General features: G+C 38.5%; 1 protein-coding gene across 1 annotated transcript; it reads left to right on the top strand.

Moving 5' to 3' along the window:
* Positions 1 to 549: 549 nt before the first annotated feature.
* FAM177A1 (family with sequence similarity 177 member A1) lies at positions 550 to 18103 on the top strand. Its single transcript, XM_021695671.1, has 6 exons — positions 550 to 677; positions 774 to 897; positions 6865 to 7038; positions 14598 to 14664; positions 15667 to 15764; positions 17409 to 18103. Exons 2-6 carry the CDS (start codon positions 802 to 804, stop codon positions 17613 to 17615), a joined length of 642 nt encoding a protein of 213 aa, XP_021551346.1. The 5' UTR covers positions 550 to 677; positions 774 to 801; the 3' UTR covers positions 17616 to 18103.
* The last annotated feature ends 1873 nt before the right edge of the window (positions 18104 to 19976 follow it).

Here is a 19976-nt window from a genome sequence, read left to right as displayed (position 1 = left end):
ACACACACACACACACACACACACACACGGGCGCACGCGCCCCGAAGACATAGATAATAAAATATTCCTCATATTGGTCAAAATGGAATCTTGCTGCTACCCTTTACTCTCCTTCAGATGTCACTTAACTTTTTTCTACAATTATACTTAAGCATTTCAGAGAAGTGTAAACAAAATTTACTTTTGAGGCTCTTATTTCAAGGGTATTTTTGGCTAGACTGTCATCCATGTTAGGAATGGAATATGGAGCAGAGCCTTACATCTTAAAATACATTTTCACAAGCCTTTGAAGCACACTACGAGGCTGTTTCATTTTGTAAGTGCAGAAACCAAGGTCTGGGAGAGTGACTGCCCAAAACGCAGCTGGTGGCTGGCTGCGCCCACATCCCGAAGCCAAGATCCAGGTGCAGGTACGAGGCATGACGTCACCGGCGGTGCCAGGCGGCGGCTCGGAGAGCTGCGGACGTGGGCTGGGCCGGAAGCGGTGCCGCAGGCTGCTCGCCTCGCTCCGCCCCACGCGAGCCGGTCGTTGCGCCTCCCAGGCGGCGGTCAGAGGAACTGGAGTTGGGGGGCGAGGCGCCAGCCGGCCCCGCCCCTCAGGCCGGTCCCACCCATCAGGGCAGCCCCGCTCCTCCTGCCGTGGCGTGGCCGGGCGTGGCGCGAGGTGGGCGCTGCCGGTGAGTCCCACTTGGTGACGGCCGGCTCGGTCGGCGCCTGGGTGGGGAGGCGGAGAGGGAAATGGGCTGATCGGCCATTACGTTCTATCTTGCTAGCGCCAGCAGCCCTGTGGCGGCGACGACGATGGACCCGGAGCCCGCGAGCCGTGCGGAAGGAGGAGAAGCAGTTGCAGCCTCGGGAGCTGCGGCCGCCGCGACGTTCAGGGAATCGGCTCGGCAGGTAAGTGCGGCCGCCGAGGGAGGCGGCGGCGCGGAGGCGGGGGCCAGGAGAGCCCCGTCTCGTGTCTGTCTCGTCCGCCGGCTGCCCTCTCGGCCTGCCCTGCCTTCGCCCGAGCAGGCCGCCCACCGGAGATGCGTTTCGGGGCTCCTTCTCACGGTAGCCCCACGTCTGCCCAAAGACGCCGGCTTGGGGGAAAGGGCGGACGCCTCCCCACAGCCGGGCGGCCCTCCGCAACCCCTCCGCTGGCCGCGCCGCAGACCGTGGGGCTTGCGGGGGTGCTGCTCCAGCTTGGGGTCTGCGAGCGAGAGAAGGAAGGCGTGTCCCCGCAAGGCTGTCCTTAGAGTAACTGGAAGCCAGGCGACGGCGGCTTCAGACACTTCTCAGCCTCTGCGTGTGTAAGCGCCTGACTTGGCTTGTGCCCTTTGGTAGGCTGATAGCAACTATGTGCTGAGCGTTTACAGGCTTTATTTCACTTAATCCTAATAACTTCTGCATGATGTGGGCGTTATCCCCATTTCACCCGCGAGGTAACCAAGGCTCGGAGCTGCCCAACAGAAACCTAATGGGAGCCACATTGTAAATTGTACGTTTTCTAGTAGCCATATTAAAAAAATAAAAATAAATTTTCATGTTTTATTGTATATTATTAATATTTTATTGAATGCAATTTAACAAAAAACTTCAGTACGTAATTAATGTGAAAGTTAATCATGAGGTATTTTACATTTCTCTTTTTGGTACGAGTCTTAGAAATCCTGTGTGTGTGTTACACCTACTGCACATCTCAGTTTGAACTATTCTCATTTTATGGGAGCAATTAGCCACATGTGGCTGGTGGTTACTGTGCTGGATGGCGTAAGTTTAGAGAATTAGGTAAGGTTTGGAGGCTTGTTTTGTTTTGGATTTGGTAGTCTAAAGTAATAGTTTAGAATCTTTGGCCAAGTAAAACTAATGAAGAAATTGCTTTAACTGAAACCAGCTCAGGAGTATACAGTTTGGGCCATAAAAAACCTGAGTTGCTCCTCTGTAGAAATCTTCCCACCTTCAGTGAAAATAAAGCCTAATTTTTAGTAGCTTCATTTTTGACACTAACTACTAAAATGTTAGTAAGACATTCCCCCAAACGACAGATTCCTAAGGGAATAAATAGTGCCTGAATGTGAGTATAGCTCTTGTAGTATAAGATGTAGTTTGCATGCACAAAAACTTTTCCACATACTAGTGTTTATATGGAATTTCTTGTTTTTCTCCTACTTAAGGAGGAAAGTAACCAGCAAGAAGGAATTCAGTGGAATTCAGTGGCAACACTAATTGATTAGATTCATTTTCAGTTGAGACCTGTTGCTGACAGGTACAGATGAACTGGACCTCTAAGTTATAGGAATACTCCCGTGGCCAGTATCTCACATTCACCAAAAGTAAGTTTGTGTTGTAATCATTCTGGGATTTCCTGTGCATATATAATCTCTTCTTTTGTGTTAAACACAAATGGATTCATACTATACAAACTATTTTCTAACTTTCCCTTTTTGCTCTCATTCACATTCGTGAAGCAGAAACATCTCTGGGAACCCCAGATCTATGCTTTTGAGTATAGTAAGAGAAAAGAGGCCAGTGAGGTGGGGACTTGGATGGAAGGAGAGCCTGCTGTCCTTCATCAGTTTGTCAGAGCTGAGAAATTCCAAGTGCAGTGTAGGGAAAGGAGTAAGAAATAGGAGCTTGGCTCTGTGTTTAGAATTTCATCTTAAACCAGGCCATACAGTACCTGTTGTGACATTTTATCAGGTAAGTTCTCTGACTAAACTTTTAACCAAAATCTGAGCCTCAGTATTATTAAAGAAGTTAAAATTTCAGTACTACTCATTCATTTATGTAGCACTTCTGCTACCAAGAACTTATGATGTACTAGGCACTATAGATTACAGGATATAGCAGTGAAGGATACACACTGTGCCTACTCCTCTATGTTGCTAGCTACCTAGTTGGGGAAGGTGATACAGAATAAAATCCATGATGTGTAGTACATGTTTTAAAGAAGTTCTAGGTGCTATGAAAGTGTATAAAAAGAAGATTGCCATTAAAATCAGGCCCCAGGAGACTAGATAAAACAGATTTATTACAGTCTGGTGGTTAATCATAAAATTTGATAAAAAATGAATTGACAATGCATCTATTAATTTTCTGGTGTTAGGAACCTCTTTTTTTCAGATCTTTGGAATTTCTTAAAATGGAATTTGTAATATTGACAGTGAAATTTTTCTTACTAAGAGGTTTATTGTTTATCTGTAAAAAAGAAACATTTGCAAAATTCAGAGAATAACTTTCATTTATAATTGTTGGAAATTTTTCAACAAATTAATTTTCTGGTTGCTTTTATCCATCAATGCCTCCCTTCTCTGTTTCCCCTTTTTTATTCCCTAAGTAGAGGTCAGAATCACATGCCATAGATTTTCTCTCACAGATTTTTTACTTGCCAGTTTGGTTCCTTATGATGAGGTGTTGACAGAAGTATAGCCTATGGGCCAGATCCCACCAGCCACCTGTTATAATTATATAAAGCTTTATTTGAACACAGCTATACCTGATTATTATGTGTTGTCCATGGCTGCTTTCACAGAGTTTAGTAGTTGTGATAGAAGCTGTATGGCCTGCAAAGTCTAGACTATTTACCATCTGGCCTTTGTTTTTAAGAAAAAGTTTGTTTACTCCCGTTTAAGAAGATAAACCTAAAACTTGGGTTTTACTGTATCAAAAATTAATATTAAAATTTTTAAAGAAAGCCCTTAAAAGTCTCCTTAATAAAAATCTTTATATGAAATGTTATTAGAGCAAATAAAATCCATTTTTAATTATATATTATGTATAGAGAATATTACTCAAAGTTTTGTTTAAACTTAACTAACTTTGGTATTGGAATGAAAAATATGAATCAAGGGACGCCTGGGTGGTTCAGTCAGTTAAGTGTCTGCCTTCGGCTTAGGTTGTGATCCCAGGGCCCTGGGATTGAGTCCCACATTGGGCTCCCTGCTCAGCAGAGAGTCTGCTTCTCCCTCTCCTGCTTCCCCTGCTTGTGCTCTCTCTCTCTCTCTGACAAATAAATAAAATCTTTAAAAAAAAAGATAAAAGTATGAATCATATTTCAGCCTTCACTTTTGTAGGTTTAAAAAAAATCTTTTGGAAGGAATATACCCAAGAGTGAGAGTTAATGGAGATAGTAGCTAAGTTTATACTAACTGTTATGATCCAGCTGGAATGTTTTGATTTATTAAAGTTGTCTAGGGAAGGTAAAGTAGTTGAGCCAGTGAGAGATAGCCCTTCTCCTTTGCCTTTGTCTAAGGAAGGAAAAATTGAGCCAATGAGAAATTGCTAGACCGAGCCGTGAGAAGCTGCTTCTGCTCTGTGGTGGTGGAACAGGTCACGGTGATGTACCCTGAAAGGTCTCAGCTCTATTCATTGACTGGAACCGTTGCTTTGGCATTAGATCCATTCAGATAGTGTGACGACTGGAGATCTCACCCAACTTCTCTGACTTTCCCTTGCTTGTAAAGGGGTCCACAGATCTGAGTAATGGTTCAGAAGGTAACGTTGAAGTCAGAACAACCATAAACCAAATCTTATTTCAAGGGGAAAAATGAGATAGAGCAGGAATGGCTCACCATGTCTAGGGACCAGGTGAACTTGGTGGACCATTTTTTTTTTTTTAATTTTAAAGATTCTATTTATTTATTTGTCAGAGAGATGGGGCGGGGAGCACAAGCAAGGGGAGTGGGCAGGCAGAGGGAGAAGCAGGCTCCCCACTGAGCAAGGAGCCTGATGCGGGACTCCATCCCAGGACCCCAGGGTCATGACCTGAGCCGAAGGCAGACGCTTAACCGACTGAGCCACCCAGGTGTCCCCATGGTGGACCGTTCGTTGTCCATTTTGTTTATGGACATTATAAATGGGCTGGTCTTCCGTTGTTTTTTTTTTTTTTTTTATAAAGATTTTATTTATTTATTTGAGAGAGAGAATGAGAGAGAGAGAGCATGAGACGGGGGAGGGTCAGAGGGAGAAGCAGACTCCCTGCTGAGCAGGGAGTCCGATGTGGGACTCGATCCCGGGACTCCAGGATCATGACGTGAGCTGAAGGCAGTGGCTTAACCAACTGAGCCACCCAGGCGCCCTGGTCTTCCGTTGTTAAGGGCTGGGATTTGTTTGAACTCTCAAGACAGGCTAGGGAGAATTGTGGCTTTTGTTTTTTCAGGTTAATACATAGATAGCCCATGCTGTCAAGGTTTTCATGATCTCAGTTCGCTATACAGCAGTTGTAGTTGCTGTCAGTGATGTCTTCACGTGTCGTGGAGCAATGCATGTGGTTTTTAGGTTGGATATACCTGGATTCACATCCTGGCTAATGACTAAACTTACCTTTGGGAACTGAAGAATAGAGAGTCATATATATTTTCTAAGAAGGAACTTAGAGGATTAAGAGGAAATACGACAAAAATGAAGTTACTTATATTTGCATAACTGGGCAATTCTAGTCCACTATTTTTATCAGTATAATCCCATCTCTGCAACTGCAGTTCAGAGAACTTTCTTTCTTACTGGTTGAACAACATCCATGGCTTTAAATTGTGTGGTCATATCCACAAGTATAGGAATCCTTATAGAGGACAAAATTTTTGAACTCTGGACTATCCTAGAGAATCCCGCCAATGTGGACTTTAATTGTTGCAGTCCTGTAGTCCTGTATCATTTTGTTTGGTTTAGTTTTAAAATTATATCGGTAATACATGAGCATAGTCTCATCACAAAACAAACAACAAAATACAAAAAAGAGTAACAGGCCCCCATGACTACTCCCTTACCTGTACCTCCTCCCCTGTCTCAGTACCTGTCCCTAGGAGTAACCACTGCTGGGTTTTTCTTCACAATTGTACTGTGCCTTTTTGAAGTATTCTAGTAAGGAGATGAAATAAAGGCTTTCTTAGGAGTTAAAACTTGAGGCAAGATAACAGTGAAAAGCTCTTTGTCCTCTCCCACAATATGCATTTACCTTCAGCTGGGAACATGGGTATATATTTGAGGTAAAATTAGTATTTCCCTAGGAATGAAATTTGGATGTAATTAGAATTCCATAGAGTATTGTACTAAAATTTGTAAAATCCTTTTACTGTCAGGAGAACTCTGTTGTCACCTATGCATTATTGACTAAGAAATCTGAAAGCTCAGCGATAGAACACTTATGGCTTGTTTTCCAGATTTGATCTACAAATGAGTTTTATTTGGATTGCACAGTGCTTTAAAACATTTTTTTCAGTTTAAATGTCTTCGTTGGGAATGCTTTCTCCACAGGGTCTACCTTTCCCTATACAGTTTTGCTCACTTTTGGCGCCGCTTGGCCTTAAAAGGCATTTTAATTTGAAACTCCTGTTTTGAGAAAAGGAGAGAAGCAGAGTTAAGTCGAATGGGTTTTGTTTTGTCCACATGTAGCTAAGCCTAAATCCAAAGATTTAGGAGAGTTCCCTGCCATGAACTGTTATTTTATTTTATGTCTCTAATATACGTATATGTGCATCTATATGATTTTCCTTTGATATTACACATTAATCTATAAATAACATTATTCTTTAAAACGACTGATGTCCAGAGTGTCTTTGCATATTATATAGCATTGGAATTGCTATGTTTTGACGTGTGGTGCTTGATTTCTTAGCTGCTGACTTCAAAAAAGTTTATTTGGTTAAATTCTATTTTTTACCCTCAGCAGTGAGTATGTAGATGTTTGCCTTATTATTCGTTAAACTCTACATTTATGTTATTGATACTCTTGTGTGTGTATGATGTCTTAATTTAAAAAAAAAAATTAAGGATTGGTTTATGTTTCTTTTTTCCCTAAAATAAAGCAACCAATAATTTGTTTGCCATATGAAAGAAAATTAACCTCCCTTGAAACTCATTATCTTAACTTATTATTGTCATTAGGTGAATAGTGAAAGAGGCTTTGAAAATGTAGAACTGGGAGTCATAGGAAAGAAGAAGAAAGTCCCGAGGAGAGTCATCCACTTTGTAAGTGGTGAAACAATGGAAGAATACAGCACAGATGAAGATGAGGTTGACGGCCCGGAGAAGAAAGATGTTTTGCCTACTGTTGATCCGGTAGGTCTGATGCTTTTGTCAGTAGTTTTTTATGAGACTCACACCCTGCCGACTGCGCTAAGAAGTCACTGTCACTAGTTTTCTCAATTGATTTGTTTCCTCTTAAACATCAAATGGAAGGGACCTTTTGAGGTTTAAATCAACTATGTTTTGATTATAAAAATATGCAGTATGATTTTGGTAGAAAATAATATTTTTACAAATACGGATGGAAATATTTCTGCATTTCAGTAGTCTGAGATAGTTTGAGTGTCAGAGTTCTTGTCAGGGTGGCTAGGTTTCTTTAAGATTTATCTTACTAAATAGAGTGCTTGAATTCCAGTCCCTTTGAATTAAGGACTATGCTGCCATAGTAGTTTCCACCTAAAATTTAGGATTTGTCAGTTCTTTTTCACATCATTGCCCCAAGTTTTGATTGGAAGGTAGGAGTGTACAGTTCTTAACTTTATGTGCCTCATCAGCTAAATTTAAGAATTTCTAAATTATACATGATTTAACTATAAAATTATAGGGCAAGCTGTACATTCTTTAAAAGTAGTGTTCTCCTTCTAAGTAGTCTCTGGAGAGTTTAGTTGATCAATATTTACTGACTTTCTAGTAGGTACTGTTTTAGGTCCTGGTGATACAGCCATGCATGGGCAACACAAATTTTTGCTCTTGTATGCTAGTGGGTAGGCAGGGAATAAATACATACTATAATTACCAGACTGCAAAGTGCTGTGAAGAAGGGTAGCAGGATAGAGAATTATTATTTTGTATTTGATTTAAAAAATGTTACTACTAATATTGCATCAGATTTGGCTTTTTTTTTTTTTTAAAGATTTTATTTATGTATTTGACAGAGAGAGACACAGCGAGAGAGGGAACACAAGCAGGGGGAGTGGGAGAGGGAGAAGCAGGCTTCCCGCTGAGCAGGGAGCCCGATGCGGGGCTCGATCCCAGGACCCTGGGACCGCGACCTGAGCCGAAGGCAGACACTTAACGACTGAGCCACTCAGGGGCCCCTAGATTTGGCTTTTGATAGATTTTGGTTATTAAAAAAATATTAGATCCAGAGTCTCTACTATGGAATATATTCAAAGGGCTGTGCAGTATACTCTGATGGCATTTCTAAATGCATGCAGAATATTATAGAGGTGTTTCATGCACTGGGAGAATTGTTGGAATAAGTATTTTTCTTTTAAATTACTTTGAAGGGGTTAATTCTTATTTGTCTGTATACATTTGTATTTATCTGTATGTTTTTAAAAGTCATGGTCTCAATAGTTGCTCTCTATTACATAAAAAGTGATAATAAAAGCATTGCATAATAGGGCGCCTGGATGGCTCAGTCAACTGACTCTTGGTTTTGGCTTAGATCATGATCTCTGGGTTGTGGGATTAAGCCCTGCATTGGGCTCCACGCTCAGTGTGGAGTCTGCTTGTCCCTCTCTCTCTCTGTTCTTCCCCTGCTCACACATATTCTTTCTCAAATAAATAATAAATAAAATCTTTAAAAAATAAAAGCATTGCATAGAAAAAAATGCATCCTTACTACTTGCCTAAAAAACAAGCTTTATTGAAATACAGTTCACATAGCGTACAATTCACTGACTTAAAGTTACAGTGATATGGCTTTTAGTATATTCATAGATGTGCACAACCATTACCATAGTCAGTTTTAGTACATTTGCAGCACCTCTGAAAGAAACTCAGTACCCTTTAGTTATCATTCCTTATCCTTCATCTCCCCAACTCCTGATAATCACAATCTACTTTCTATAGATTTCCCTATTATGTACATTTCATAGAATGAAATCATATAACAAGTGATCTTTTGTAACTGGTTTCTTTCATTTAGCATGTTTTCAAGGTTCATCCATGTTATAGCATGTATCAGAATTTCATTCCTTTTTTTGATATACCACATTTGTCAGTACATGAACATTTGGGTTATTTCCACCTTTTGGCTACTATGAATACTGCTGTGAACATTTGGATACAGGTTTTAATTTCTCTTGGTTATGTACCTATGAGTGGAATTGCCGGGTCATATGCTAACTATATTTAATCATTTGAGGAACTGCCTTGTTCTTTATTCTGTTGATAATGGTGACATTGATTTTTGGCTGTGAAACTAGCCTTACATTCCTAGGATAAAACCCACTTGATCATGGCATATAATTTTTTTCATATGTTGATGGATTTAGTTTGCTAGTAATTATTGGGAATTTTTGCACCCATATTCATAAAAAATACAGGTCTATAATTTTCTTGTGATGTCTTTGTCTGGTTTTGGTTCCAGAGCATTACTGGCCTCATAAAATGAGTTAAGAACTGTTCCTTCTTCTTCTGGGTTTTTTGTTGGTTGATTTTTTGAGAAGAGTTTGTGAAGAATTGGTATTAATTCTTATTTAAATGTTTGGTAGACCTCATCTTGTGAAGCTGCCTAGGGTTTTCGTTGTGTACAGCTTTTTGATTCCGAAATTGTCTTATTTTTAAGTCCATTTTGGTAGTTTTGTTTATTTCATGTAAGTTATCAAATTTGTTGTCATGCAGTTGTTCATAGTATTTCTTTATAGTCCTTTTTATTTTTTCATTTCTGATTCTAGTTATTTGGGTCTTCCTTCTTTTTTCTTGGTCAGTTTAGTTTAGCAAAAGTTTTATCAATTTTGTTGATCTTTTCCAAGAACCAGCTTTTGGTTTCAGTGATTTTCTCTCTTGTTTTTTCTCCATTTCATTGGTTTTCACACTAGTCTTTATTATGTCCTTCCTTCTGCTTGTTTTATGTCTAGTTTGCTCTATTTTTTCCAGTGTCTTAAGGTGGAATGTTAGGTTATCTTTCTTCTTTATTAATTAGCTATGAATTTTCCTTTAAGAACTGTTTTAGTTATGTCTCATAAGATTTGTATGTTACACCTTCATTTTCATCCATCTCAAAGTATTTTCTCTTTGACCTATTGGTTGTTTGAGAGTATGTTAGTTACTTCCCATATATTTGTTAAGTTTTCATATTTTATTTTATTTTATTTATTTTATTTTATTTTTATTTTATTTTATTATTTTAATGTTCTTGATTTCCTTTTCTTTTCTTTTCTTTTCTTTTCTTTTAAGTAGGCTCCATACCCAGCTTGGAGCCCAGTGTGGGGCTTGAACTCACAACCCTGAGATCAAGACCTGAGCTGGGTTGGACATTTAACCGACTGAGCCACCCAGATTCTCCTGTTCTTGATTTCTAATTTCACACCATGTGGTTGGAGAATATACTGGTATTATTTCTCTCCTTTTAAATCTATTGAAGTTTGTTTTATGGCTTAGCATGTGGTCTTTGAGAATGTTCTGTTTGTACTTGAGGAGAATGTAGATTCTATTGTTGTTAGGTCCCATGTTCAGTAGATGTCTGTTAGGTCTGGTTGGTTCATAGTGTTTTTCAAGTCTTCTATTTCCTTGTTGATCTGCCTAGTTGTCCTATTCGTTATTGACAGTGGGGTATCAAAGTCTCCAGCTGGTACTGTTGAGTTGTCTATTCCCTTCATCTCTGTTGGTTTTTGTTCTTTTGAGCCCCTTCTACTGAATTTTGCTTTTCTGTTATTGCGCTTTTCAATTCCAGAATTTCCATCTGGTTCTTGTTGTTATTTTTTTTTTTTAAGATTTATTTATTTGTTTTAGGGAGAGAGGGAGAGCATGGGGGTAGGGGTAGAGGGAGAGAGAATGAGAGAAACAGACTCCCCGCTGAGTGCGAAGCCCTACAACGTGGGGCTCTCTTTCATGAACCTGAGCCGAATCAAGTCGGATGCTTAATTGACTGAGCCACCCAGGTGCCCCTCTTGTTAATAATTTTTATCTCTTTATTGATATTCTCTATTCAATGCAGCATTGTTATACCTTCCTTTATTTCTTTAATTATGGTTTCCTTAGTTCTTTGAACATACTTATAAAAGTTACTTTGACTTTTTTTCTGTTAAATCCAACATCTAGTCACTCATGGGTAGATTCTATTGCCTGCTTTTCTCCCTGTGCATAGAGTATACTTCTGTTTCTTTGTATGTCTCTTAATTTTTTGTACATTTTAGACAAAATATTGCAACAACTCTGGGTACTGCCCTTGCCTTCTCCCTCCCCTCCCCCCCCAGCCTTTAGTTTAGCCTGCATCTTCATAGAATCTAAGAACTTCCTCTCAATTACTTCTCACCACAGTCTCCACTGATTTTAAGAGCACCCTTTGGGCTTGGACGTTTCCAGCTCTGTTGCAAATGAAGTCAGTTCATTTGGGAAGAGATTAGGAGCTATCTGTTTTATGGCCTACTTTTCCTCCTGGGCAAAACCTCTTAGCCAGAGCTCTGAAGTTGGGGCTAGGGACAGTGTTGCATTCCTGAGTGACAGCCCTACTTTAGGAGCTGAGTACTTGGTGAAGGTGGGGAGCAGTAGCCTTAGATCTTTTTGGTTTTTTTCACTTCCTCATGAACAGAGGCTGTCAGTGCCCTGGGATTCTCAGTGGCACCATGCCCATGGTAAAGCCTCCATTCCATAAATGGGCTGACAGAAGAAGGGAGCTCCCACCTGTCAACTGCACTCACCTGAAACTTAGGCTCAGTAATAGGTGGCTTGTGGGCAAGATCAGAAATGCCGATTGATGTTCTGTCATGCAGTATTTGTCTTTCTGTGACTGGCTTATTTTACTAGCATAATGTCTTCAAGGTTCATCTATGTTGTTGTATATGGTAGGATCCCCTTCTTTTTTTTTTTTTTTTTTAAACATTTTATTTATTTATTTGACAGAGACACAGCTAGCGAGGGAACACAAGCGGGGGGTTGGGAGAGAGAGAAGCAGGCTTCCCGCGGAACAGGGAGCCCGATGTGGTGCTCGATCCCAGGACCCTGGGATCATGACCTGAGCCGAAGGCAGACGCTTAACGACTGAGCCACCCAGGAGCCCCAGGTTCCCCTTCTTTTTTTAAGGCTGAATTTTCCATTATATATATTATCACATATTCTTTATCCATTCATTCATCAGTGGACATTTAGGCTGTTTCTACCTCTTGGCTATTAGGAAGAATGCTACAGTGAAGATGGAGTGGAAATATCTCTTTGAGGTCCTGATTTCAGTCCTTTTGGTTAAATACCAGTATTGTAAATGGGGAAAACAACAGGATAGAGAAAACACAACAATGTTGTAAAAACATACGTGCTCAGGAAAAGACTGGGAAAATATACTAAAATGTTAGTGATAATTATCTACAGGTGGTGGAAAAATGGGTGACTTAGATTTTCTTTATACTTTGCTCCATTTTCTAAGTGTTCTATAAAAAATAAGCATTACTTTTGTAATATAAAAATAAGATGTTTGGGGCACTTGGGTGGCTCAGTCATTAAGCGTCTGCCTACGGCTTGGGTCATGATCCCAGGGTCCTGGGATCGAGCCTCCCTGCTCAGCGGGAAGCCTGCTTCTCCCTCTCCCACTCCCCCTGCTTGTGTTCCCTCTCTCGCGGTGTCTCTCTCTGTCATATAAATAAATAAAATCTTTAAAAAAATGTTTAAAAACAAAAAAAGATAGCAAGTCTGAATAGTTCTTGTTAAGGAAGAGGTGGATACTCAATTATTCAGGAAGAGATGGATACTTAAATTTTTGGAGAAAAAAATGAATGAGCTTGAGTTTGCACCATAAACTGGAAGTCTTGAAGACCAAGATCTGGCCCGTTTCTCTTATTACTGGGGTGATGGTGGTAGTAGTGATGCTGGCAGTGGTGGCAAGGTTCCAGTGTAGGCTCTTGAGTCATCTGTCCTTTTGATTCAGTAAGATCAGTGTCTAAACAAGAGCCCCATACATTCATTCTGTGTAATTGTGTGTGATAGTGATAGATGTTATTCAGGGATCCTTATCCAATTCCTCAGCTCTGGAGCAGGTTTGACTCTTTGGTAGTCACTGCATGGATATTAGCAATTGTTCTCTCTAGAAACAACCCCAGGAGAATTGGTCCACTGGGAAATATATGCTTTCCTTCAAAAACCTGCTTAATCCTTTTCTAAGTAGTTTCTTGGCCCTGTTGTTATCATGTGTTATAGAGACTGGTTCCATTCCCTATATTACTGCACTGTCCCATTTGCTATAAAAACTGTAAGGTAAACACTAAGATGAGAGCATCTTAAACAGAGTCCCTAAAATAACCCTTATCCCCATGTAAGAGAAATGCTTCCAGCTCTGAATATAGAAGGTACAGTAGATTTGATTGAGAGAGTCATAAGTATACAGTATTTTTTTAGTTGAATGTATTTTTTGCTTGGACACTCATTCTTGTGTAAATAGAGATAAAAGAGCTAACTCACTTCTGTGTCTTTTCAAGAATATTATCACAGAAATCTGCATACCTGCTTTTCATGAGAAGACTGTTGTGTGTTTCCCCCATTTCTCTTTAGCCCATCTACCCAGACTTACAGATATTCTTGTGTCTGCTGTTTTAATACCTTATAATCATGAATATATATCTTAGCTAAGAAGATTATGTATAATTTCATTGTTTTTCTCCTTCCTGGAAACAATATTAAAATAATATTAATAATAATTATTGTTATTTGAGCGATGATTATTCTATACTATACTTTCTTTTGGTAAACAGAAATGTTAGTACGATGAAGCATGCTTATATTACTGATTTCATCCACAGAAGCAAACTGTTGTCTCTGTGGCAAGCTTCACAGAAGTGTTCAATGGGAATGACAGCACCAAGATTAACAACGGAATTGTGCAGTGTAGATTGCCTTCTGCCATTGGTCCTACTTTACTAAATATACACTGAGCTTGTCTTGGGTTATATGGTCTAGGCCTTTCTTAATCCTTTTTTTTTTTTTTTTAAGATTTTATTTATTTGTTAGAGAGAGAGCGAGCACAAGTAGGCAGAAGTGGCCCGCAGAGGGAGAGGGAGAAGCAGGCTCCCTGCTAAGCAGGGAGCCTGATGCGGGACTCAATCCCAGGACCCTGGGATCACGACCTGAGCCGAAGGCAGACGCTTAACCGAATGAGTCACCCAGGCACCCCTGGGCCCTTCTTAATCCTTAAAGAAACAAAAGAGCTCACGTTGCCACTTACTGGTCACTTATTTTCCCATCATTGAAAGTTCATTTGATGTGCTCTTACTTATCCTGCTTACTTTCTCTGAATCTTAATTTCCTTACTGTACTCTAAGTATGTTGTACTGTATGATTTCTTAAGGTCCCTTTGTATTTACTGCATTCTATCTCTGATGTGCTTATGAACAGTGAAGACAAAAAAAGCAGCAGGACAGGAGCAGAGGCTCTAGATTGTCAATTTATAAATAAGACTATGACTTACCAACTCCATTTTAGTGGCTGCTACTTTCTTTGGTTATTCCACAGGCTTAGGGTGGTGGTAGTTATATGGGTAAATATAAAATGTCTTTGTAGAATTCTGTCTGTAGAGCTTTAAATGTTTAATTGGATTGTAGTCTGTAATACTATCTATAGAATATTCTGTGTGCCAACCAAATATTTGATTACTTCATTCAGGCCTAAATATACAGAATGGGTTTAGGTATGAAGGTTGCTAACCTGACTTTTTGTTGCAGACAAAACTCACCTGGGGCCCCTACTTATGGTTTTACATGCTTCGAGCTGCCACGTCAACCCTTTCAGGTATTACTTTTCTGTTTGAATATTGTATAACTACTATAATATGCTCCAAGAACAAGAACTTTACCAAATGGGGTGTTTCCAAAGTGAAGGGGAAACAATAGGGAGTTAATCACTCTGTTCTCAGCAGCTAGCTAGCGTTGGAAGATATTAATCTAACTTGTACTTCACTTTAAAACATTCTTCAGTTTCAAATTGTGGGGTTTTTTTTAGAGAACTGAAAAATGGCTTTATTAATTTATTTTATATTAATTTTTATGTTTTTGAACCTTCTCTGTTAGCAACTATTTTGCTATTTTGTTATATGGTTTCTTACTGATACTATTCTTACTCTGACTATTCTAGAGCCTGTATTATATAATTCATTTATTTTTAATTTCCTTAATATTTCGTATCTTAAGTTGAGCTATAAACTAAGTCAGATTTGAAGGAAATGAATTATCAACTTAGGACTTCTATCATTTTTTGCTTTTTATTAGAGGTAATTTTGAATAGTAATTCATTCAAGAAACACTTACTGAGCACTCAATATTACTAGACAGTGTGGTGTAAGGAAAAGCTTTACTTTCAGACCTGGATTACATTTTGGATCCTTCATCAGCCTCTCTGAGTCTAACCTTTCACAGTGCCTGGCATGTGGCAGGCACTCAGGGAATGTTACAGTGCAAGCCGTTACTCCCCCATAGCCTAATGATGTCCCAACCCTCTAAGAGTATCTGTTTTTCTTGAAAAATAGACATGTAATAGATAATTATAATACATGGTGATACATGTATAATTGGAGGTATGAGCAGAGTGTTGTTGGGAACCCAGAAGGAGCCACTAGTGCCTCTTGAGGAAATCAAGGAAGACACAGAAGAGATGTATTGAGTGTTCATAATCTTTTGTATTCTTACAATGCCTTGCACATAGAAGGTGCTCAAGAAGTGTTTATGGAATTGTATAAGCCATTAATTTTTGTGTTTTTTTTGTTTGTTTTTTGCCATTTAACTTTTGTATCTTTAGTGTGTGACTTTCTTGGAGAGAAGATTGCATCTGTTTTGGGCATCAGCACCCCAAAATACCAATATGCCATTGATGAGTATTACCGGATGAAGAAGGAGGTGTGTCTCCTTTTTACATTTTGTTGATTCAGTTTGGTTTACTGTGGACTTCATGGGTTGTGTAATGAGCATATATATCCTCTCTAGCCACCCAAAAGAGAGCTCCCTTAGGGTAGGCATTTCATTCTAGAGTTACTAATTAATCAAGTTAGATATTTTTAATTTATATACTTATTTTTTAACATTGAAATTTCCCTAGGATCTTTGTGTGAGACTAAGCTAGATTTCATTGTGCTGGGTGTTATGTGAGGTGCCTTATAGATGTTTCTTATTTAATCTTCATACATCTCTCTTTGGATTATTATTCCAGTTTTCAGATGAAGAAATAAGACAGTCTCTGTACTTAGAGCCTGTAGACTGTAGTAGGAGAAGTGGAGGATTTGAAGCACAGAAAATTACAAGTACTAGAAATGTGTAAGTGCCAGGTGTTAAGGCACAAGGAGGTGAGGCAATTTTGTCTGCAAATGTAGTGAGGTCTTAGGGTCGGGGTGAAATGAATTTAGCCTCAAGGAATGAGAAAAGTTTAGCTCTTAAGAGCATAGGCTGAAGAACCAAAGGGTCCGAATTCAAATTCTGACTCTGCCACTTCTAACTTTGCCACCCTTGGGCAAGATACTTAACCTTTGTAAGCCTCAGTTTCTTCATCTTTATAATGAGGAAAAGTGTGGCATCTATGTTCAGGGTTGCTCTGAGGATTAAATGAGTTGATATAGAAAATGCTTAGGACAGCACCCAGTGTTATATTGGTGAGCATGAAATAAATATTAAAATCTTCTATTATCCTTCAAGCAAATGGAGGGGGAATTCGGCTAAAGCTAGAATGTAGGGGCCTGAGGCTCAGTTGTGTATTTGGAGCAGTGGCAGGAATGGTGCTTTGTCACTGGAGCAGAGTGCAACGGGAGAGTGGCTGGACACAAATCTGGAAAAGGCAGCTGACTTTATATTTGTTACATGGTTTCAAAAATGGTTTCTGAACAAATGAGTGTTTTTAACACTTCCAGCCATGTTTAGAGCCTCATTACCTAATCTGGACCATTGTAAACGACTCCTCCATGTTTTTCTTGCTCTCTCAAGCAAGCTCTAAATTAATCTTCTTGACAGGTTACTGTAACCTGTACCGTAAGTCTGTACTACAAACTACCAATACTGCATTGACCAATACAATTGCCACTTCCTCCGTGAATGCAGTAGTTCTGGAACTAGAAATTATCTGTATACTAGCTGCTTAGGGGAACAATAACCATGTTATACCGTTTAGTGAGTAGACCACCCCATTCTGCTGAATAGGCTGCTAACCTATAATTGAAGTGATACAGTATTTAGCTATTTTTTATTTAGATTAGAATTGATCTGAAAAGATACAGCTTTTGTCAAAGTTAATTCAGGACTCATCTAAGCAGTGCTGTACCATGCTTTAAAAATAACTTCCCTTTCCTTAAAATGTCATATGATAGTTTCCATTTTAGTTTGGGAACAGGGGACAAGGAGGTATGTTTTGTCTTAATGAGACCAAACTGAATTGGACATGACACTCATGTTTTAGTTAAAGAAAAAAGGAGGCACAAGCAGTTGAAAGTGGGAAACAAATACTATTCCTTTTGGGCATTTATATTTTATCTATTCTTGATTATTTCCTCTTTTTAGGAAGAAGAAGAAGAAGAAGAAAACAGGATGCCTGAAGAAGCAGAAAGACAATACCAGCAGAATAAACTGCAGGCTGATTCCATTGTCCAGAGGTATCAACCAGAAACAGTGGTATCCAGTTCATTTGTGAATCTCAATTTTGAAATGGAGGGAGACTGTGAAATAATTATGGAAAGCAAACAAAATCCAGTCTCTGTCCCGCCATAGAATGACTATCAAACTTCAAACTTTAGGGTTTTTGTAATACCAGGAACTTTCACATTCTTTATTCAGTGGGACTTAATACAATTATTTATATTTTAAATTATTATCTGGAAAGGGAAAAATGTTTCTTCATTCTTAGGCTCTATCTAGCAAAAGCCAGATCTGAAATTTGATATTTGTACTGTGCTTTTACTGTGTGTCACATTAGTGCTTTGGTTTTAAAATGTTCTTTAAAGAAATTAAGGACATTCTAGAGCCCTAATTGCCAATTAAGCGTTAAATTATCAAGCTTGTCTGTTATTGGTGTTTTAAGAAAAAAATAGTTAAATTACTAAGACTAATTGGAGCTGATCTTCCTAGTCTCAGATTAAAATGAGGATTTTCCCCCCTTAGATTTTCTCATGTTGTTTTACATTTATATATCTAACCATTACATTAATTTCATACTAAGGATGGTTCACTGAGTGTGTAATAAAAGGAGCAAGACAAAAGCACTTTGATTTTTCTTTCCTTGAGAATATTTTATGAAAAGCTGGTTAAGTTGATAACACCAATTCTAAGATGGGTTTCCATTTTTTAATGCAGGTTACTTAATCTTACATTCTTTTTCAGCAGTTATTCAAATTAAATAACTAGCTTTGAACATAACGTTAAAAACACTAGTTATGGGATGTATTTATTAATGTATTTGTATTCAAGGGGTAACATCTAGTGATTATCCACATGGCATCCTGGTTTTGTCACTCTGGGCCCTGAGTGTTTCCTGTGGGCCAAGTAGTTGGAGGGAGGAGGGTGGGCTGAGGGGCAGATGAAGCCTGGAAGCCTTCAGAGGCTTACTGTTGAATATCGTACAAGGTGCCCCGGTAGCATAGTGAAGTCAGCAGTCATTCTCTTCTTTGAAGTTAACAACGGTAAAGTGGCCAGTTTACTTAACCCGGGTTTGGTCAGCTCTCTGGAGCCCACTGTGCTATTGGCAACATTTACCCAAGTATAATATGAAACTAATTTTGAAAATACTCGTAAATATGCGCTCATAATCTTATGAGAGCTCTGTATGATTTTGATTAAACTAAATGTGGTTAAGGAAGAATGTACAGAGTATTTCAGAAATGCTGCTCTTAAAAGCCTATTCACAGACTTAGAGCTTTCACAGATTAATCGTTCTAAACAGCATTAAGCTGTCAATCTTAAGTATTTTTATATAAAATATGGCTTCAAAGAAACTCATAACATAGGTACAGTGGAGCTGTTATGGAAATCTGTTATCAGTATGAACATCTGGCCACTAAGTTCTTCAAATGAAATTTGAAGGATTTGGAAAAGATAATTTTTCACTCGGAATCTTCAGTTACATGGATTTGTCGTATGGTAGTTATGCATGGTATGTGATGGTGATTTTTGGTCATGGTTGTAAACTCCTTAATTTAGTACTTAAAGGATTAATCTTCAGATCATGTAATTAATGTCACCCTAAATTATAGTTTACCAGTAGCTCTAAAACATGCTAACCTGACCTCTTCCCTCTAATTTGTTTTTAATTTCATTTGAGATAGGACCTCCAACTCAGATATTTATTGGGTTATCCAGGGAAGGCATGCATATCTAATGATGATCTGAATCTTTTCTCCCTAGAGGCACTAGATCTGAAAGCTTACCTAGAAACTTTTCTGATTGTAGAAGGAAGATTATGAAAGTTTTGTTTCTTAAATTTCACTTTCTCTAATTGTCCAACAGTGGCCAGTTTGAAATGTTTATATAGTTATTCACTGTGCCTTAAATCTTTATACTTTATGCAAACTATAAAATTTCCCAAAAATGAATTAAATGGTTTTGTCTTATTTTTAAGCCTCTTTTACTTTTCCTTCCTTTTCGACCCTTTTTATAATTACTATTCCCCCTGGATCATAGTTCATGATATTTTACCCTCTTCTAATTTTTCTTCTCATAAAAAACCGAAACAGAACAGTATAATTGAGAACCTGAATTAACAAATTCTCTAACAAAAATCCTTAACAAAATGGAGTTGAATTTTATAAAATGTGACCCTAGTACCAGTTAATAAAGCTAGATAGATTTTTTTTATACCAGTGATTTTAATTAAAGTGAAATAGTAACTTGAATACTTTTTACTGAAACATCCTATAAAAAGAAACATCATCTCCAAACACTTCTAACCCAGAAATGAAATGGCTCTATTCTAATGAATGGGAAATTTATAATCTATGATACAGATAATACTTTAGAGGACTCAAGGTTAAATGACCACATATAAGCTATCCCTCAAATATTTAAATTCTTAATGTCTAATGTCAGAAATATCCCATGAAAACTTCCTTTATTTCCAAAGATTATATAGATTTAAAG

The sequence above is a fragment of the Neomonachus schauinslandi genome, chromosome 9 (genome assembly GCF_002201575.2).
Source record: "Neomonachus schauinslandi chromosome 9, ASM220157v2, whole genome shotgun sequence".
In the NCBI taxonomy this organism is placed as follows: Eukaryota; Metazoa; Chordata; class Mammalia; order Carnivora; family Phocidae; genus Neomonachus; species Neomonachus schauinslandi.
This window is presented reverse-complemented; position numbering and strand designations above follow the sequence as displayed.